This window comes from Scylla paramamosain, chromosome 31 (assembly GCF_035594125.1).
Source record: "Scylla paramamosain isolate STU-SP2022 chromosome 31, ASM3559412v1, whole genome shotgun sequence".
NCBI lineage: Eukaryota > Metazoa > Arthropoda > Malacostraca > Decapoda > Portunidae > Scylla > Scylla paramamosain.
In genome coordinates, this window is record NC_087181.1 from 12,879,516 (window position 1) to 12,898,999 (window position 19,484).

Below are 19,484 nucleotides of genomic sequence, written 5' to 3' on the forward strand. Positions count from 1 at the left end.
AAAAGAGGCATTACTGTACTTAGTGAATTACTGAGTGATGTGCGGGGTGTAGATTGATTAATGGACGTAGGAACAAATTAAAGGGAGGACGATAGCAAAACACACCTCGAACATTAGCGCGCATCACTCAGCACGACGATAAATACGCGAAAAAAAAAAAAAAAAAAGCTACTGTACTTAGCGAGTGAGCTGGGAAGTACAAGCTGATAATATTATACACATGCACGTAGAAATTCAAGGGAGAACGATAGCAAAACGCCTGGAACATAAGCCCTCACTACTCGGACGATAAATGCAAGGCGAATGAAAATGCGTTACTGTACTTAATGAACTGCGCAATGTACGGATAAACACATGCGCAAAGGGACCAGCTTAGAGAGGAAAGCCAGCAAAACACCTGGAAAATAAACCCTCACTAATCGAACCATAAGTGCAAGGGGAGGGAACATGTATTAATGTACTTAGTAAGGCGAGCAGTGTACGAGTGTGAAGCTTGATAAACCTATGGACACAGACGCGAGTTAACAGAGGAGCGTTAGCAGAACACGGGAAGCGAACGCAAATTTTTACTCGGAGCATCGGTAAATGAGGGGAATGAAAATGTGGTACTGTACTCAGTGAGGTGCGCAGTGTACGGATAATCACGTGCGCACAGTCATGTAGGAGAAGGACGGTCGTATAACACACTAACGATAAAATACTCAGCCCAATGATAAATAAATGAAAGAAAAGGAAAACAATCTTGAACTTATAAACAATGATTAACACAAATAAAACACACACACACACAAACACACACACACACACACACACACACACACACACAGGAGGTAGATAAGAGAGAGGCGATACTAACACGCCAGAAACTCATGTACACGCAGTTCAACACAACTAAGGGGAAAAAAATAATCCTGTATTTAAATGAGTTAGCCGGAGAGTCTGGATATAAATTGTCATGCATATAGAAACAAACTAAGTGAGGGCGATAGTAAAGCACATCACCAGCACATTTACACATTACTCTAAATGATAAACGGGTGCAAATAAAAAAAGCATGTTACACTAATACATGAAACAATTAGTAGCCAAGCAGCAGAGTGAATGCACCAATTAAAGCAACAAATGTGATCATGCATACGGAGGGAAGAAAAATCAATTATGTGCCATTGGGAAGAAAAACCTTTCAAGATTAACGCTGAAATAGATTCACTCGAATGGCAGTAAAGAATGGAGCCTTTCAACTTTTTCCAACTCTGCAGGAAGCACTCGCCTCCTATCTATATGTAAAAGTTCCTATCTGCCTACAAAAGGTTCCTATCTATTCGTAAAGACACAAGCTCCCATTCGTACATGTCTGTTTTTCTATACAAACCTTACGTTACTTGAACTAACAATCTACAACAAAAACAAAAACAAAATCAACAACAACAACAACAACAACAAATACTACTACTACTGCTACTACTACTGCTTTATCTTTTTTTTAATCTAAACCTTACATGATTTGAAATAACAATCTAATATATCTGTTTTTCTATTCATACCTGACATGACTTTAACGTAATCTACAACAACAACAGTAACAACTACAACTATTACTGTTATGATACTATTACTTTATATTTTAGTCTTTCTTTTTAAACGTAACATCGGAAACTAATATGAGCTATATCAATAACAACAACAACTACTACTACTACTAGTATTGTCATTTCATCTGTTAGTCTTTTTGTTAAAACCTGACATGGCCTAAACTAACATAATTTAATACTATAACAAAAACTACTACTATTACTACTACTTTCTCTGTTAGTGTTCTATGCAAACCTAACTTGGAAAAACGTGACGTAATCTACTACTACTTTGTATCAGTCTCTTAGTTTAAACAATTGTTTCTCTCATGCAGCAACGAAATAAATAAACATTCGGTGATACATTATTACTTATAAATATGTCTTAAAAATAAACATGGACATAAATGAAAATTAAATTAATCTTAAATAGGGGATCTAAAAATACCAATAAATTCAGTTATTTACCAAAATATGAAATAAAAATATGAAAAAAAAACGTGAAATTTACTTACCTTTAAAACAAATAAAAAACACACACAAACACATAAAACATACACAAATACAGAAATATAAAACTCATAACCAAGAAAAGAGAAAATAAGAAAAAAAGAGAATACAAGAAAGCATTTAACTCAAAAATAATGTCCTTCGCACCAAGTGAGCGAAGAAAACGTACGACAACTCGACCCATTTTCTGTGGACCGAATGAGAGAAAATGATGGAGAACTTATGGCCCACTTTTCTAGAATGAGTGAATGAGTGAGAGAAAACGAGAGACGATTACTCACTGGAGGTGGTGGCCTGGACATCCTGCTCCGTGTACTCTGAGTCGCCCTTTGTGTTGTAGGCGAGGACGCTGAAGGAGTAAGTGGTGCCCAAACGCAGGGTAGTCACTATAAAGGTGGTGACGTTCTCGGGATAGACGTCCGTGTACTGGATGGGAGAGACAGGTAAGACGGTAAGGGTAATTGAATTAGGTTAGGTTATAGTGAGGTGGGTTTGGTTAAGGTTTGGGTGAGTTTGGTTAGGTCTGGGTGGATTAGATTAGGTTAGGTTAAGAACTAGCTAGGTTAGATTAGGTTAAGGTGGGTTGGGTTAGGTTAAGTTAGGTTAGGTTAGGTTAAGTCAAGTCAGGTTAGGTTAGGTTAGGTTAAGTTAAGTCAGGTTAGGTTAGGTTATGTTTGGTTAGGTTAAGTCAGGTTAGGTTAGGTTATGTTTGGTTAGGTTAAGTCAGGTTAGGTTAGGTTAAGTCAGGTTAGGGTGTGTTACGTTTAGTATATAGGTAAGTAGGTAGGTTAGGTTAGGTTAGGTTAGGTTAAGATAGATTAGGTTAGAACAGGTTAGGTTAAGAGGTAGGTAAGTGTTACTTTTTTCTCTCATTCTGATGTAAGAAAACTACTGCTCTCTCTCTCTCTCTCTCTCTCTCTCTCTCTCCCCTCTCTCTCTCTCTCTCTCTCTCTCTCTCTCTCTCTCTCTCTCTCTCTCTCTCACCTGGTATCTAGCGGTGCCGGTCACGTGGTATCGAACCCTGTACTTCTGCGGCAGGCCACCGTCAAAGCTTGGAGTCCACGCGAGTTCGACAGAGTTGTGGGTGAAATTTAGCACCTGTAAGAATAAAGGGACAACAGGTAAGAGGAAGGAAGAGAACGTGAGGTTAGAGGAAGAAAGAGCTTGAGGATGATGGAAGGAAGTGGGTTTGAAGGAAGGAAGGAAGGACGTGAGTTTGAAGGAGGAGGTTAGAGAGGGGAAGTGAAAGGAAGTGAAGTGAAGGAAGGAAAGAAGGAAGGACGTGAGATTAGAGGAGGAAATGACAGAAGTTAGAGGAAAGAAGGAGAGAAAGAAGGAAATGAGGTTAGAGACAATCGGGAGGAAATAACTCCTCCTCCTCCTCCTCCTCCTCATCATCATCATCATCATCATCACCATCATCATCATCATCACCATAGTTCGCATAGTAGAAGGAAGACACTGTAAGGGAAAAAAGTGAAAATATGAACAGTGCACTTTCAAATTAATTCTTTTTCTGTGAGACTATTTTTTCTCTCATCTATAAACTTTTCGGACACACATTTCCACTATTACAGCTTCTTTAATAGTTCTGATAGTCTTCAAGGGAGTAAAATTTAACGTTCTATTCTTTCTTATTTTTTTTTCTGTGTGTGTGTTCATGTTTTATTTTTCATTTATTTATTTATATATTTATTTTTTGGATTTTCCTGAATATTTACAAAGAGTCGCCATGGCAGTAAATTAATTCCTGTCCATTCCATTCCTCCTCTTCACACCATTTATTATATTTTTTCCTCCTGTCCCCTTTACTCTCTCTTACTGTTCTTTTGTACCATTTATGACGTTTTCTGTCCATTCCTTTTCACTCCTTTAATCAAATCAGTTTCTTTTCCTTTCCTTTTCTCTCCATTTTTTTAGTAGTCGAATCCAACGAAGTGACGAGAGTAGTAGTAGTAGTAGTAGTAGTAGTAGTAGTAGTAGTAGTAGTAGTAGTAGTAGTAGTAGTAGTGGTAGTAGTAGTAGTAGTAATAGTAATAATAATAATAATAATAATAATAATAATAATAATAATAATAATAATAATAATATCATACAAAATATTATATTGATATCGGACTAAAAATGAAAAGTAACAGATCATGCGAATATTATATATGAAAAAAAACCCTTCTCTTTGGAATGGGAATGTGGACGGTTTCATTCCAGTTTTTACGGGAATACAGGAAGAGGACCAGTCATGCAAACCTTCATTTTTTTATTTATGTATATTTGCTAATCCAAGAATCTCAAAAAAAGAAGAAAAAAAATCGGAATAAAAAACACTTATCAACTCAAAATGTGGCGGAATTTTCAACAGCTGATTGTGACTTTTTGTTGGTATTCAGAATTTCCATGATTCAATTTCTATTTTTATTTCCCAAAGGGTTTCACCGACTTGCCTTATGAAATTTGACTTATTGGATTTCACACACATACACACACACACACACACACACACACACACACACACACACACACACACACACTCGTACACGCATGGACAAAAAAAACAACCCCAAAAAATGTTGTTTTCTTCCCACGTCACCAGTTTTTATGTCATGTAACTTTGTGATCTTCCCTGCGCGATCTATTCTAACCCCCCCCCTCTCTCTCTCTCTCTCTCTCTCTCTCTCTCTCTCTCTCTCTCTCTCTCTCTCTCTCTCTCTCTCTCTCTCTCACCGTGTTTCGATATTGTTACAAATGCCTGATACTTTTGGCGCGTCATTCGTCTCTGTCCATTTTTACCCTTTGGTTTCCTTTCATCTTTTCTTCCCTCGGTAATGGCCGGATGTCCACTCTCTCTCTCTCTCTCTCTCTCTCTCTCTCTCTCTCTCTCTCTCTCTCTCTCTCTCTCTCTCTCTCTCTAACAGATGGCATGGCACTAACACTCACGATCCAATTTCCATTTTTATTTCTCTCTCTCTTTTACTTTAATTTCATCCCACTTCTTTTCCTCTTTACCGGACTATGAGAAATCCTACACCCCTCCCCCCACCCCCCCTCCCCCCTCGCCTTCAGTCCATCATTGCTAAGGACACCTGAGAACACCTGCGCCATTACCACACCTCACGCCCCGCAGCTTCCCGCCCATCCCCTCACCACCAGAATGTTTAGGAGCGAACATTCAGTTTTAGAACAAATCTTCGAGGCAGTCTCTCCTAAATCTGCCCTGCCGGGATCTCACTCTCGCAGAAATTAGGAGTCCTTGAGATCCTGAAAGATTAACGCAGGATAGAACGTCGGCCGGACCATCCCCTCTCTCTCTCTCTCTCTCTCTCTCTCTCTCTCTCTCTCTCTCTCTCTCTCTCTCTCTCTCTCTCTATCTCCTCTCTCGCCACGCTGAGGTTCCTGCTTCCGTGCAATTGCTCAGAAAGGCGCTTTGCGAATCCACCTGCTTCTGATTAGGGACGCGACCTCCTTGCCTACCCCTCCTGCTTGCCTGCTTGCCTCCCTGCTTGTGCTTTTCCTTCTTTCGCTTCCCAGTGCATGAGTGTTTTCGAAAAATGACACAGAGGAAATCGTGACAAAAAGCTCTTCCTTCCTCCTAGTAAATGGTCTGGAAAAATTATACATGTCTGAGGAAAAATCTGTGATAAAAATTCTTTTTCCTCCATGAGAGTTCCAGAAAATGATATAGAAAGAGGAAAAAAGCGGGGAAAGAACTGTGAATGAATGTTGAAGATAAATTTTACATGTCTAAGATGAAATGGGAGTAAAAAAAGAAATCGTGTGCATGAATCTTTCAGAAATGATACAGGACACAGAGAAAAAAACGAAAACAAAAAGGATTCCCTCCTTGTGCATATATATGAGTCTTAAAAAAAAAAAGTTAAAACACAAAGGTAAAAATCATAACGAAAACACACAAAGCACAAAAACAACTACAGAAACTTTACAAAGTAAAAGTAAGTAAATAAATTAATAAACTGATAACCAAATGCAAAAATAGGTAGATAAACAAAATAAACAAACAAATAAATAAATAAATAAGCAAATAATAAGACGCATAAATAAATAAATAAACAAAAAATAGATAAAAAGAAAATAAATAAGCAAAGACATAAAGAAACGAAAAATAAACAAGTCAGCAGGCAAACAAAAAAAATAAACAAACCAACAAACAACTAAATTAACAAACACAAAAAAAAACATACAACACACATACAAACAAAATACACAACCACCCCCCCAAAAAAAAAAAAAGAAAAGAAAAAGAAACAACAACAACAACAACAACAACAACAACAACAACAACACGGCAGGAGGGCAAGAGAGAAAGAAACTACCGACCAACCCCACAGTAACCCACCACTAACCATTCAACGTACCTTCAAATCTAGAGGCGTGTCTGGGCGGCTCGTGATGTCCAGGTGTATAGCGGTGCGGGAGGAGCCGAGGGTATTATGGGCCAGACACTCAAAGAACCCGTAGTCCTTGTTCGTCACGTTTTTAATAAGCAGAACACTCTCATACGTCACCAGGCCGTCTACCAGCTGTTTGGGGGAGGAAGGAGAGATGTGGTGATTGGTGATGATGTTATTGTTGTTATTGTTGTTATTCCCGTTTTTTTGTGTTTTTTTTTGTGTGTTTTTGATGTTTTATGATGTCATCGGTGGTGTTATTGGTGATTGTTGGTATTACTGGTGATGTTATTGGTGATGTTATTGATGGTACTGGTGCTTTGTGATGTTATCTGTGATACTATTGATGGTACTGGTGTTTGGTGATGTTATTTGTGATGATATGGGTGTTATTTATGATTGGTGATGCTATTGGTGATTGGAAATGTATGATGAGAATGTTTATATTAATTCTTTCTCACTGTTTTCAACGAGAGCACCTTAATAAGAATGTATATATTACCTTTTTTTCTTTGTTTATAAAGGGAACAATGTGACAAGAAAGTCTATATTAGTAAATTTCTTCTTGCTTTTAGCGGAAACAGTGCGAGTAGTTTTTTTAATGATCATACTCGTATTTACTCTCACGACCATTCCTCCATGGATGCGAAATTCATAATGCAATAAGATACTCGTATTGCTAAATGTCACGCTCGGTATTTGCGCTAAATAATAAACATGGCGGCGAGAAAGGGGTTTAGTGAGAGAAAAGAGATGTTTTTTCACACATTTTTCTTATTCCACGTTTATTCTTTTTCACTGGCGATAACTCCTCCCTTTAAAAAAATACTGCGTTTTCTATCCCACGCGTATTGTTTTAAATCTTCTTTATTTCCTCCTCTTAAAACATCCCGGCAAGCTTCCTTTTGAAGAGTGGCGGTGAGAAACGACAGGAGGAAAGCTGCTCTCCCTGTCCTTCTCTTGTCCTCCTCCTTGTCTTCCTCACTAGCTTGGCCTCCCGGAAACTGTTCACGTCTAATCCTCCCTGATCCCTAATCTTCCCTGGCCCCTGATCCTCCTTTCTTATCGTCAAGTTCTCAGCAATTAACAGGTGTTCCCTAATGCCTTCCCTGATCCCTAATCCTCCTCCTGAATCTCCTTGGATGATGAACAAGGGATCACTAAGCCTGCCTGCCATCCAGTTTTCTTTACTACTCGATCCCTCTGTAGTTCTTTCTCCTCGCAGGCACCACACGCATTCTAACCCTACCTGAGCATGTGATTATTGATTCTCGATTCTTAAGTTACATCATACTGGATCCTCCATCTTGGGTTCATATCCTTAAACGTTTTGTCCTTATATGAACAGACTCCAGTGGTAGTTATGTGGGTTTTAAAGGGTGTTTTAATGGTTATAGTTTAGCAAGAAATAGCACCAATAGGATTAAAAACCATATACGCCATACTCAAGTCATACATAAGCCGTAATGAATCTTTCTTGTTAGGTTCCTATTCTTCAACATTTAATCTTTACTTTTAAGAGGTTCGAGTGGAAGATATTTAATTTTCAAGGATGTTTTAATGATTCTAGTGTTAGTTTAGCAAGGATTACCACCAAGAGCATTAAAAAGCATCATTAATACTCAATAGTCAAATAGGAATCTCCTCTTTAAGTTTGCTTTTCTAAACTTTATTTTTAACAGGATGTAGTCATAGTTATTTAGCTTTTTTAAGAGTGTTCTAGTGATTCGAGTGTTAGAAAGTAAAATCGTAAAAAAAATTTAAAAACACACACACACACACACAGAGAGAGAGAGAGAGAGAGAGAGAGAGAGAGAGAGAGAGAGAGAGAGAGAGAGAGAGAGAGAGAGAGAGAGAGAGAGAGAGAGAGAGAGAAACAGAACAGCCATAATTATTCACCTTGGAGTTAGAAAAAGAGAATAAAAAGAAAAAAAGTTAGAGAGAGAAAAAAATAGGACCACCATAATTGTTCACTTTGGAGTTATAAAAAAAAAGACTAAGAGAAAAATGAAAAATAAAAGTGGGAGAGGGAGAGAAAACAAAAATAGCAGCTATAATTGTTCACCTGGGAAGTCTCAACGCTGTATCTGTCATCGAAGCGGGAGTAAATGGCGGGCTCAATAGGCGTGTTCTCTCGAGTGTACCAAGTGAAGTGGACGAAGGGCGCACCGGACGCTCTGCAGGCAAGGCGCGCTTCCTTCCCCGCCTCAGCAGCCGCCTTCTGGTACTTGGCGGATTTGTCGATGATTGGTTTATCTGAGGGATGAACAGAGAAGGGATTGTTAGGTTAGGTTTGTGTTGGGATACTTTGGTTAGATTAGGTTTGGTTAGTTTAGGGTAAGTTAGGGCTGGGTTTGGGTTGTGAAGGGAAGAGGAGGGTAGGGTAGGGTAAGTAGGGTAGGGAAGAATAGAGTAGGGTAGGTTAGAACAGAGCAGGACAGGGTAGGGAAGTGAATGGTAAGTTTTCATTAAATTAGGTTAGTGCAGGGTAAGGTAAGTTAGCTTAGATAGGTTAGAGAAAATGAGTTAGGTTAGGTTGTGTTGCTTTGAGTTACATTTGGTTAAAGAAAGATAAACTAGCGTAGGATATATTAATTATAACGAGAGGTTTTAGGTGGAAATAGTGTCCTAAAGAATATATCGGAAAAAAAATATATATATCTACGAAGGAAAGTAATATTCTGCACTCAACGTAAAGTGTAGGAGTGTAATGGAACGCGGGAGGGGGAAGGCGGCGGGGAAGGCGGCGAGGTGTGAGGGGGAGAGTGGCGAGGGATATTAACTTAGACATTAAAGATGACCAGGGAAACAAAAAAAAAAAAAAGTGAGCGACTAGGGGAGTGAAGAGAGGAGGAACTGAGATAAGAAAAGCAGATGGTAAAGTAAGTGTGTGATGAGCAGGTGATGAGCAGGTGATGAGGTGGTGATGAACATATTGAGGAGGAAAATAAAAGATAAATGTTGATAAATATGAGAGTATATGAGAAGGGAAATGGGAGAAAGAGCAAAAGAAGACGTGGAAGGTATGCAGGTTAATTAAATGAATGGAGAGAGAGAGAGAGAGAGAGAGAGAGAGAGAGAGAGAGAGAGAGAGAGAGAGAGAGAGAGAGAGAGAGAGAGAGAGAGAGAGAGAGAGAGAGAGAGAGAGAGAGAGAGAGAGAGAGAATAGATGATGAAATACACAGGTGAAAATGAGTAAATAAGACAACCACACTACTAAATAAACAAATCATTCAACTACTACAGGCAAAAAGAGGGAAAGCAAGGAAAAAAGTACAAGGAATTACATTATACTGATGTGATAAAAACTGTAATTTAATACCGCAGAACCTTTTTGCATAATTACACACACACACACACACACACACACACACACACACACACACACACACACACACACACACACACACACACACACACACACACACCTCATTTATATATAAAACTATTGCTACTAATACTGTTATCAATTATCATTTTTTATATTTGAACACTCAATCACTGCACGCACCTTTCACCACAACATTAACACCAACAATAATAAAAATGAAAACAAGAAAAACAAATATACGAAAAGAAACAGAGGCAAAACAAAACACAACATACCAACACACATGAACACAATTCTCACTTTAGTTTTGGATACCTCGAAAAAAAAAGGCGATGTTTTCAAACTACCATTAAAAAAAAGTTAAAAATAGACGAGTGGAAAACAATGAGTATAATGAACTGTGAAAAAAAGAGAGAAAAGAGAAAATGAATAAAATCCATATCCTAACCTGAGAGAGAGAGAGAGAGAGAGAGAGAGAGAGAGAGAGAGAGAGAGAGAGAGAGAGAGAGAGAGAGAGAGAGAGAGAGAGAGAGAGAGAGAGAGAGACATGATCTCTGACTAGGGAGAAAAGAAGAGAAAAAAAAGAAAAAAAAACTGAGATAATTAGCAAAACTGACAAAAAAATGGATAAATAGACAGTAATATAAACAGATAAATGAACAAACAAATAAATAAAGATAAAAGGACTACTAAAAATGCCAATTCCTAGAGAGAGAGAGAGAGAGAGAGAGAGAGAGAGAGAGAGAGAGAGAGAGAGAGAGAGAGAGAGAGAGAGAGAGAGAGAGAGAGAGAAAAAACTAAGCCAAGAAGTCTAAACCGAGTAAGGCAAAAACCACTCACGTTTTACAATGACCGCTGTGCTTGCTGTCGCCGCCTCACCGATCTCGTTCTTGGCGCTGCAGATAAAAACCCCCGTGTCCTCCACCGTCACGTTACGCAGGGTCATCTCCACCACGTTCTGCGAGGGCGACGAGGAGAGGGGGAGGAGCGGGAGCAGGGGAAGGGTGGGAGGGAGGGAGAGAATGTTTGGTTATTAAGATCTTGGAATAGTGATGAGGTTTAATAATTATTTCTCTGGCTACTACTAATGTTGCTGTTACTAATGATGTTGCTGCTGCTGCTACTACTACTACTACTACTACTACTACTACTACTACTACTAATACTACACCAAAAACAACAATAACAACAACAACAGCAACTACTACTACTACTACAACTACTACTACTACGAGTGCTAATGCTACAACTATTACTCCTACTGCTGTTACTACTAAAATTGCTGTTACTTCTACTACCATTTCTAGAATAGCCATATAATCACCACCACCACCAACAACAACCACCACCACCACCACCACCACTACTACTACTACTACTACTACTACTACTACTACTACTACTACCACCACCACCACCACCACCACCACCACCGTGAAGGGTTCTGATATTAGTGGAAATGCTGTAATGTTAGCGTTGTTTAAACAAATACGGGCAGGACCATTAAGAGGTAAAAATGAAGCCAACGAGCGAGGGATAAAACGTAATTGTACTTATGAAATAATTGCGTACAACAGAACGCTCTTCAACGGCGGTAACTTCCACTACCTCTGCGTAATTACATGAGTGAAAAAAGAAGAAAACATACTAGAAAAATACTACAACAATGACCAGAAGAAAACAAACAAAAAACAAAAAAACAAAAAAACACACAAACAGCAGTATCATTTTACCACACACACACACATACACACGTACATACATACATACATACACCAATTAAATATATATACCAGAGACAGAACCCCGAGAGTGTATTAGACTGTGAAAGCATTAATTACTAGAGTGGTCTAAAAAAAAAAAGTAAATAAACTAAAACAAGAGAATGGTTTCAAATCGAATGCAAAACGAGGTTAGACAAAAAAAAGAGAGGTGGGCGGAAGGTAAAATGAAATAAAAATGAGATAGCTATTAGTTCACGAATTACGTAAGAGGAGAGAAAAAAAGGAGGAAAAAGGAGAAAATGTACATGAAATAAATATATTTTTCCCCCGACACATATTCAATGAAAGTTAAGTAAAGTTTTAGTTGGCCAGGGTCGCATTACGGAAAAAAAGAAGGAAACAGACAGAGAGAAAAATAGTGGAAAAAAATAACATTAAGATCTAATATATTGTGAAATTGAGAGAATAAAGGAAGTCTCACGTCAGAAGAAAATGTATAGATGGGAGGAGGAGGAAGAGGAGGAGGAGGAGGAGGAGGAGGAGGAGGAGGAGGAGGAGGAGGAGGAGGAGGAGGAGGAGGAGGAGGAGGAAAGGAGAAAAAAAAAGAAGAATAAGAAGAGTAAGAAGAATAATAAGAATAAGAATGAAAAAAACAATAAATAACGAGAAAATGAAAAAAAAACGATAAAACCTCCCACATAAAACCTTCCTCCTTGCCTCGTCCCCGATAACAAAAAAAAAAAAAAAAAGAGGAAAAAAAGCAGGAAGACAAACAAGACCAAAAAGAAGAAGAAGAGCAGCAACAAGAAGAAAATGAAGAAGAATGCGGAAACAAAGGCCATAAAAAGACAAAAAAACAAAGAGGAGGAGGAGGAGGAGAAGGAGGAGGAGGAAGCACGTAAACAAAAACGCGCGCCAGAACACCTCTAACGCACACCAAGAGAGACAAATGGACGCTTGGAAATTCAGGCTGTGAATCAAATGTTTACATCACGGGATGCTGGCATAAGAGAGACGGATGTTTACGAGCAAGCTAAGTGAAGGAGGAGGAGGAGAAGGAGGAGGAGGAGGAGGAGGAGGAGGAGGAGGAGGAAAGAACACCAAAAAACGAGGATACAAAATGTGAAAACACGTGATGGATTGAAAAAAAAAACTTCCTATTTGATGTGTTTCTGGTAGTCTTCTGGGACCTGTCTGTTCTGTGGGTGTAGGGAGACAAGACAAGGGAGAGGGGCAGTCTAGAGATACGAAGTGATGGGGGCTAGACAGTGGAGGGATGGGGATAAAAGAGAGTATGGGGATGGAAAAAGATATGAAGGAAAATGAAGGGGAGGGAAGCAGGAGAGATAGAAAGGAGAGATAAGTAGGAATAAAGTAGAGAGAAAAGTGGAAATTGAAAAGAGGAATTGAGAGAGAGAGAGAGAGAGAGAGAGAGAGAGAGGGAGAGAGAGAGGAGAGAGAGAGAGAGAGAGAGAGAGGAGAGAGAGAGAGAGAGGAGAGGAGAGAGAGGAGAGCAGACAGAAAGATACGTACCAACAGCCAAATTTTTCCAACTTCCCCCCGAACTTCGAAAGTAAACGAGGTAAGTTTTTGCGCTCAAGTCAGAATAATTTATCGCGACAAGAAGTTGATTTGTCACCTTAGCAACCATCCCTCCCTGCTCTCTCTCTCTCTCTCTCTCTCTCTCTCTCTCTCTCTCTCTCTCTCTCTCTCTCTCTCTCTCTCTTGCTACGTCAGGTGAAAGTCCTCAGCTGCCTAAAGGAGCAGCAGCAGTAGTAGTAGTAGTAGTAGTAGTAGTAGTAGTAGTGATAATATGAACGAAAATAATAATAATAAGGTGGTGAAGGAGAAAGAATAGAAGAGGATGGAAAGTAAAATAAAAAAAAAAAAGAAAAAAAGGATGCGGGGAAAAGAATAAGAATAAAAACATGAAATGGAAGAACAAGAACAAGAACAAGAACAACAAGGAAATGAAAATAACAACACACCACCACCACCACCACCACCACCACAACAACAACAACAACAAAAAGAGAGAAAAGAGGAAAAAAAATACTGGGAAAGGAGGAAAAGAGGAGGTGGTGTACGAAGAGATGAAGGAATATTAAAGTAGTAGTGAACCTTTATGAAATTTTACTCGCGGGGATAAAACATCTTGCGCCCAAAAAGAAGCCGAGAGTGAAGAAAAGTAAGAGAGAGAGAGAGAGAGAGAGAGAGAGAGAGAGAGAGAGGAGAGAGAGAGAGAGAGAGAGAGAGAGAGAGAGAGAGAGAGAGAGAGAGAGAGAGAGAAATTTTTGTCCCTTGAAACATCCCGCATGAGAAAGGAAAAAAAATAACACAAGAGAAGAGAAAGAGGAAAAAACACGGAAAGAAGAAAAATAGAAAATAACAGAAGGAAGAGACAAAGAGGGAAAAAAATAACACACACACACACACACACACACACACACACACACACACACACACACACATACACACACACCTATCTACCCCCCCAACACCTGCCAACACACCCACCTCCCCACACACCTCACACAAACACACACACTGACCCCCACGCAAAATACACTCTAATCCCCCGCCCTCCACAAGGACAGGTATGAATAACGCTCCACAATGCTCCACAACACTCCACAACACTCACCTGGGACACGTGTTTCTTGTGCTCCGTCCTCCCGAAATCATATCCTTCTCGCACCCAGTTGATGTCAGGGTCCGGGTTTGCATCCACCTGGCAGACTAAGGTTACTGTATCCCCCACACTGAGGTTCTTGCCCCCTGAGATGGAACTGATCGGGGCGCCATCTGTTGAGGGAGAAGTGGAGGTGTGTGGGGTTAGCTTGGGTTTGGTTTGGTTTGGTTTGGTTTGGTGTTGTGTTGTGTTGTGTTGGGGTTGGGTTTGGTTGATTACATGAGGTTGGTTTGGTTTGTGTTGGGTTGGGTTAGGTTGGGTTTGCTTATGTTAGGTTAGGGATGGTTGTTAGATTAGGTTAAGTATGGTTCAATTAGGGTAGATTGGATTATAGTGAAGTCAGCTTAAGTTAGGTTAGGTAAGGTTGGGTTAGGTTAGATTAGGTTGGGTTAGTTGAGGTAAGGTTAGGTTAGGTTAGGTTAGGTAAGGTTGGGTTAGGTTAGGTTAGGTGAGGTAGGGTTAGGCAAGAGTACTCTAACATTGTAAGTTTTGGAAAATGTACTCGTCACGTAAAATAAAGGAAACAAAAAAAAATGTGAGTTTTTGGTGTGTTTTGTTTTTGTTTATGTGTGTATTTATTGAAACAAAAAAAAAAAAAAAACGTGATTTCATACCCAAACTTTTCAACACAACAAATCAACAGACAAACAAACACACAAACACCCCCAAAACACACAAATTACTAACACTCATCCACACACCACAACACTCATCTCTCCTTAACACAAGCCTCCCACACCCACCCACCACCACCACTACTACCACCACCTTAACACAAGCCAGAACACTCACATTTAATATTAAGGGTGAGGTTCGCTGCTGCGGTGCCCTGCGAGTTCGTTGCCTCCACAGTGTAAGTCCCAGTTTGGTCTCTTCGTCACGCTGGAGATGTTGAGGAAGGAATCTGCCTTCACCACTTCCTCTCCACGGCGCCAAATGTACGTGACTGCATCGGGGTTCCCTTGAGCACTGACGTTTACCTCTATACTACTGCCTTCCTTCACTGAAATCTCCTTCTCTGGTTTCTTTACCCAAGTCGGCGGGTCTGTCAGGAGCAAAAAAAGGTGCGTTGCAGAGGTGAGGTAAGGTAAGGTGAGGGTAACGGGTGAAATGTGCGTGTGAAGTGTGTGTGTGTGTGTGTGTGTGTGTGTGTGTGTGTGTGTGTGTGTGTGTGTGTTAATGTGCTTACGTGACCAGGTAGGGAAGATGTAGGTGCTAATGTATTAATGACGTGGTGGTAATGGTGTGTTCTGTATGTTCCGCCAGCCATTACCGGGGAGTTACAGCTTGTTTGCTTGTTAAAAATGCACGCACACACACACACACACGCACACACACACACACACATACACACACACAACGCTGGCATACTCACCAAGGCACACACACAGACGCACAAAAGATTGACTCAAATCATGTAAAACTGTGGGTACACACACACACACACACACACACACACACACACACACACACACACACACACACACACACACACACACACACGCACACACACAAACAGTCAAGCCTACACTACACACTACTCGTATCATTGCTTGAAAACACCGAACCAAATTACGACTCACGAATGCACACAGTTCAGAAAGAGCAGTTCTTTACGCCGGCAGTGGCGGGAGGAGGGGGCGAAAAATAACACTGGCATATATATATAAAACTTTCACAGCCGGAGAGTGGCGAGCGTGGAACAGACGTCAGGGATATTTAACACACATAAATACTAAGCACCTGAAATATTTACCGCGCCAAGAAGAGAAGAGGTTACGGGACGGGGTAGAGAATAGGGAGGCATGGTGAGATTGCTAAGGTTCTCAATCTCCCAACTTACACAAGACTGAGAGAGTGATGGCGTCGTGAGTCGTGGTGCCAAACTGGTTATCCGCCTGGCAGGTAAACACGGCACCATTGTCTTCCGCTGTCACGTTCACCTTGACACTGTACCTGTGAGCGACACGCAGAGAAACGAGTTCAAACATGTGGGAATAATGAGAGATGAGCGTAACTGGAAAAATATAAGCTAAGATTAGATGTTAAATTGTATGAAAATATTAAAAATGAATACTGAATACCAAGATAGAACAGGAAGATATTAATGAAAGAATTGTTGTGTTACAATTTACGAAAATTAGTTTAAACAACGGAAATATACATAAAGATTAATGTAACTGAAACAAAGTGAAAATTAGAGATCTCCGTGATTGAAATACAAAGGAATGAATACGTGGAAAGGACAGGAAGACATTAATGAAAGAATGATGAGTTATAAACCTCGGAGATTTTGAAAATATAATGAAAACGGATGTCATTTAAACAAAGCGGAAATTAGAGGTTCAGACAATTGAAAAATATGAAAATAAATACGTGGAGAAGACAGGAAGACATTAAATGAAAGAGAGGATGATGTGTTATAAGGTACGAGAAGTATAAAAATGTAATGAAAAATGAAACTAATTGGAAGCAACATGAAAAATAAAGGTTCAAGTAAAATACAGCAGAATTAATACAATGAAAGGACAGAAAGGCATTAATGAGAGTGATGAAGTATAAGGCACGAAAAAAAAAAAAAGTGAAAATGTAATAAAAATTAATCTAGATGGGGGATAAAAAAAGGGAGTTAGAGGTTAAAGTCAATGAAATATATAAATATAAATACAAAGAAAAGACAGCAAGGCATTAACGATAGAATAATGTACTATAAAGCATGAAAATCAGTAAAAAAAATATATATATATATATATATATATGAAAATAAAAGTTGGATGTAGTTTGGAAATAAAAAAAAAAGAAATAAAAAGACAAGAAATAAAAGGACATTAATAAGAGAATGATGCGTTAAAAAGTTGAAAAAGTGTGAACATTTGTTGGAAAAAGGTTTGAAAAAAAAAGAAAAATGGATGTAATCTGAAAATAAGAGTGAATATCAAAGGTTCAAGTCACTGGCCTAAACTAGAATGAAAACGTGGGAAAAGATAGGAGGATATTAACGAGAGAATGATGCGCTAGGAATGAACGCGCATTAGTGGGAAGCCTGAATGAGATAATGAGATAATGAATGAGGCGCAGTGAATGGTAAATACAAACAAGGAAGACTAGAACACGAGTAATTGAATAATGAATAAAGTAAAGGAGAGGAACTGAAATAAAAAAAAGTGAATATTTGATGAAAAAATGTATTTATGATGTTCAGGGAGAGAGAGAGAGAGAGAGAGAGAGAGAGAGAGAGAGAGAGAGAGAGAGAGAGAGAGAGAGAGAGAGAGAGAGAGAGAGCAGAATAAAGAGTTGCGATGAGAGTTAAAGCGAGAACACCCGTGGGAAATAATGGCGAAAACACACACACACACACACACACACACACACACACGCACACGGAAAGAAAATAATACATAAAACAAATAGTATTTCGGATTAAAGTGGAGAGAGAGAGAGAGAGAGAGAGAGAGAGAGAGAGAGAGGAGAGAGAGAGAGATGAGAGAGAGGAGAGAGAGAGAGAGAGAGAGAGAGAGAGCGTGCGTGTGAATATGAAAGAGAGAGATAGAGAAAGAGAGAGGACGGGACGTGGTTAAGAGCAGCACGTGGTTCTGTGCCTGTAATCCCTTGCCTTAGCCTTCCTGTCTTTAATTCAGAGAGAGAGAGAGAGAGAGAGGAGAGAGAGAGAGAGAGAGAGATGAGAGAGAGAGGAGAGAGAGAGAGAGAGAGAGAGAGAGAGAGAAAAGAGAAGAGAAGAGAAGAGAAGAGAAGAGAAGAGAAGAGAAGAGAAGAGACGAGACGATACGAGACGAGACGAGAAAAGAGAAGAGAAAGAGAATGAATGGAAAAAGAAAGAAAGAAAGAAGGAAAGAAAGAAAGAAAGAAAAACTAACAATAACAAACCAAAAGAAAGAAAACGAACACAAGGAAAATAAAAACTTTGCTAACTCGTCTCATGCACTTTTCTTTCTTTTATCTTTAGCTCCGTATCAAGTTCCAAAGCACAACACGACACACAAACCCTAAGCACCAAACTCCCCCAAGAACGCGTTTGAACATGACCTGGACACGACCTGAGACAATCGCCAGCCGAAACATTCAACACAAAGGCAGTCAAGACGACAAGAGGCCCAACACGGGAACTCCACGCTTGCTAAGACCTTCTATTTCCAATCAATGTCACTTGTAAATGATCACTACCCTGGCACAGCAGAGGACTCACGTGGTAGTGAAGCCTCCAAACTGCCCTGGATTCACGCTCGAGTCTCCCTGGACCCACTTCGAAGCCATCTCTCCACCAGGTAACATTCGCCTTTGGGTTACTGGAGGCAGATTCACAAACCAGCGTCGTTTCAGTGTTGGCAGTCACTTCTCTGGGGTCCGATGACACCTTCACAGCAGCGGGAGGAACTGCAGGGGGAAGATCGTGAGGTAATGTTAGGTTGAGGATCAGAGGAGTGAAGTTAGTGAAGAGGTTGTTATCCAAGGTTATTCAAGATTAGGGATGCTGGTCAATTGATGTACGGTCAAGATGAAAGATAAACCTACCAGGGTAGTTTCAGGGATGAAGGAAATTACTTAAGGGTCATTCTAGATCAGGGGTCACAAGGGTTCAGGGACAAAGTTTTAAAAGTCAATGGTGCTCTTAAGGATGCCGTGGCGAGAGTAAAGAGAAGGTAAGGACACAGAGCAGGGTAAAGACACCAACGAGATGTCAATTTGTGGGCAGAAGGGAAGGGTGCATAAGAGAAGAGGTCACTCAAGGTCAGGAATGTTGGCTCTAAAGGTCATATAAGGTCAGAGTGAAAGATCCATGTACCAGGGGTTGCTCTGAGGGGTAGTAAAGGGTAGGGCAGGATCATTTTGAGGTCACGGTTGAAAGACAAAGGAGTGTAGGTGTGATATCTAAGATCAAGGATGATGTAAAACCTAACCTACCGTCACCTCACCTGACGTAACCTAACAACCTCACTTCAACTATCCTAACATAACCTCACTTAATCTGATCTAACATAATCTAACAACGTAAACAAACCAAATCTCACTTAACCTAACTAATCTAACGAAATCTTAACCTAATGTAACGAAATGAAATTAAAACAAATCTCATTTAACCTGATCTAACCTAACTTAACCTAACCTACCTTAACCTAACTTAACCTAACCTAACAACATATAACCAAACTCAATCTCACTTAACCTGATCTAACCTTACCTAACTTACCGTGACTGAATTTAACCTAACTTTATCTAACCAAGCCATAAGGATGC

The 19,484-nt window shown here is 39.8% G+C and overlaps 1 protein-coding gene across 1 annotated transcript in view; it reads right to left on the bottom strand.

Annotated features, from left to right (window-relative positions):
- The window catches only part of LOC135116327 (nephrin-like), a 322,006-nt gene that overhangs the window by 114,253 nt on the left and 188,269 nt on the right, over nucleotides 1-19,484 (bottom strand). Inside the window, 11 exon segments of the mRNA XM_064033681.1 lie at nucleotides 2,363-2,507; nucleotides 3,066-3,179; nucleotides 6,452-6,616; nucleotides 8,550-8,740; nucleotides 10,656-10,773; nucleotides 14,184-14,344; nucleotides 15,024-15,105; nucleotides 15,107-15,276; nucleotides 16,075-16,187; nucleotides 18,436-18,456; nucleotides 18,458-18,623. Of these exon segments, the coding sequence (XP_063889751.1) occupies nucleotides 2,363-2,507; nucleotides 3,066-3,179; nucleotides 6,452-6,616; nucleotides 8,550-8,740; nucleotides 10,656-10,773; nucleotides 14,184-14,344; nucleotides 15,024-15,105; nucleotides 15,107-15,276; nucleotides 16,075-16,187; nucleotides 18,436-18,456; nucleotides 18,458-18,623 (1,446 nt within the window).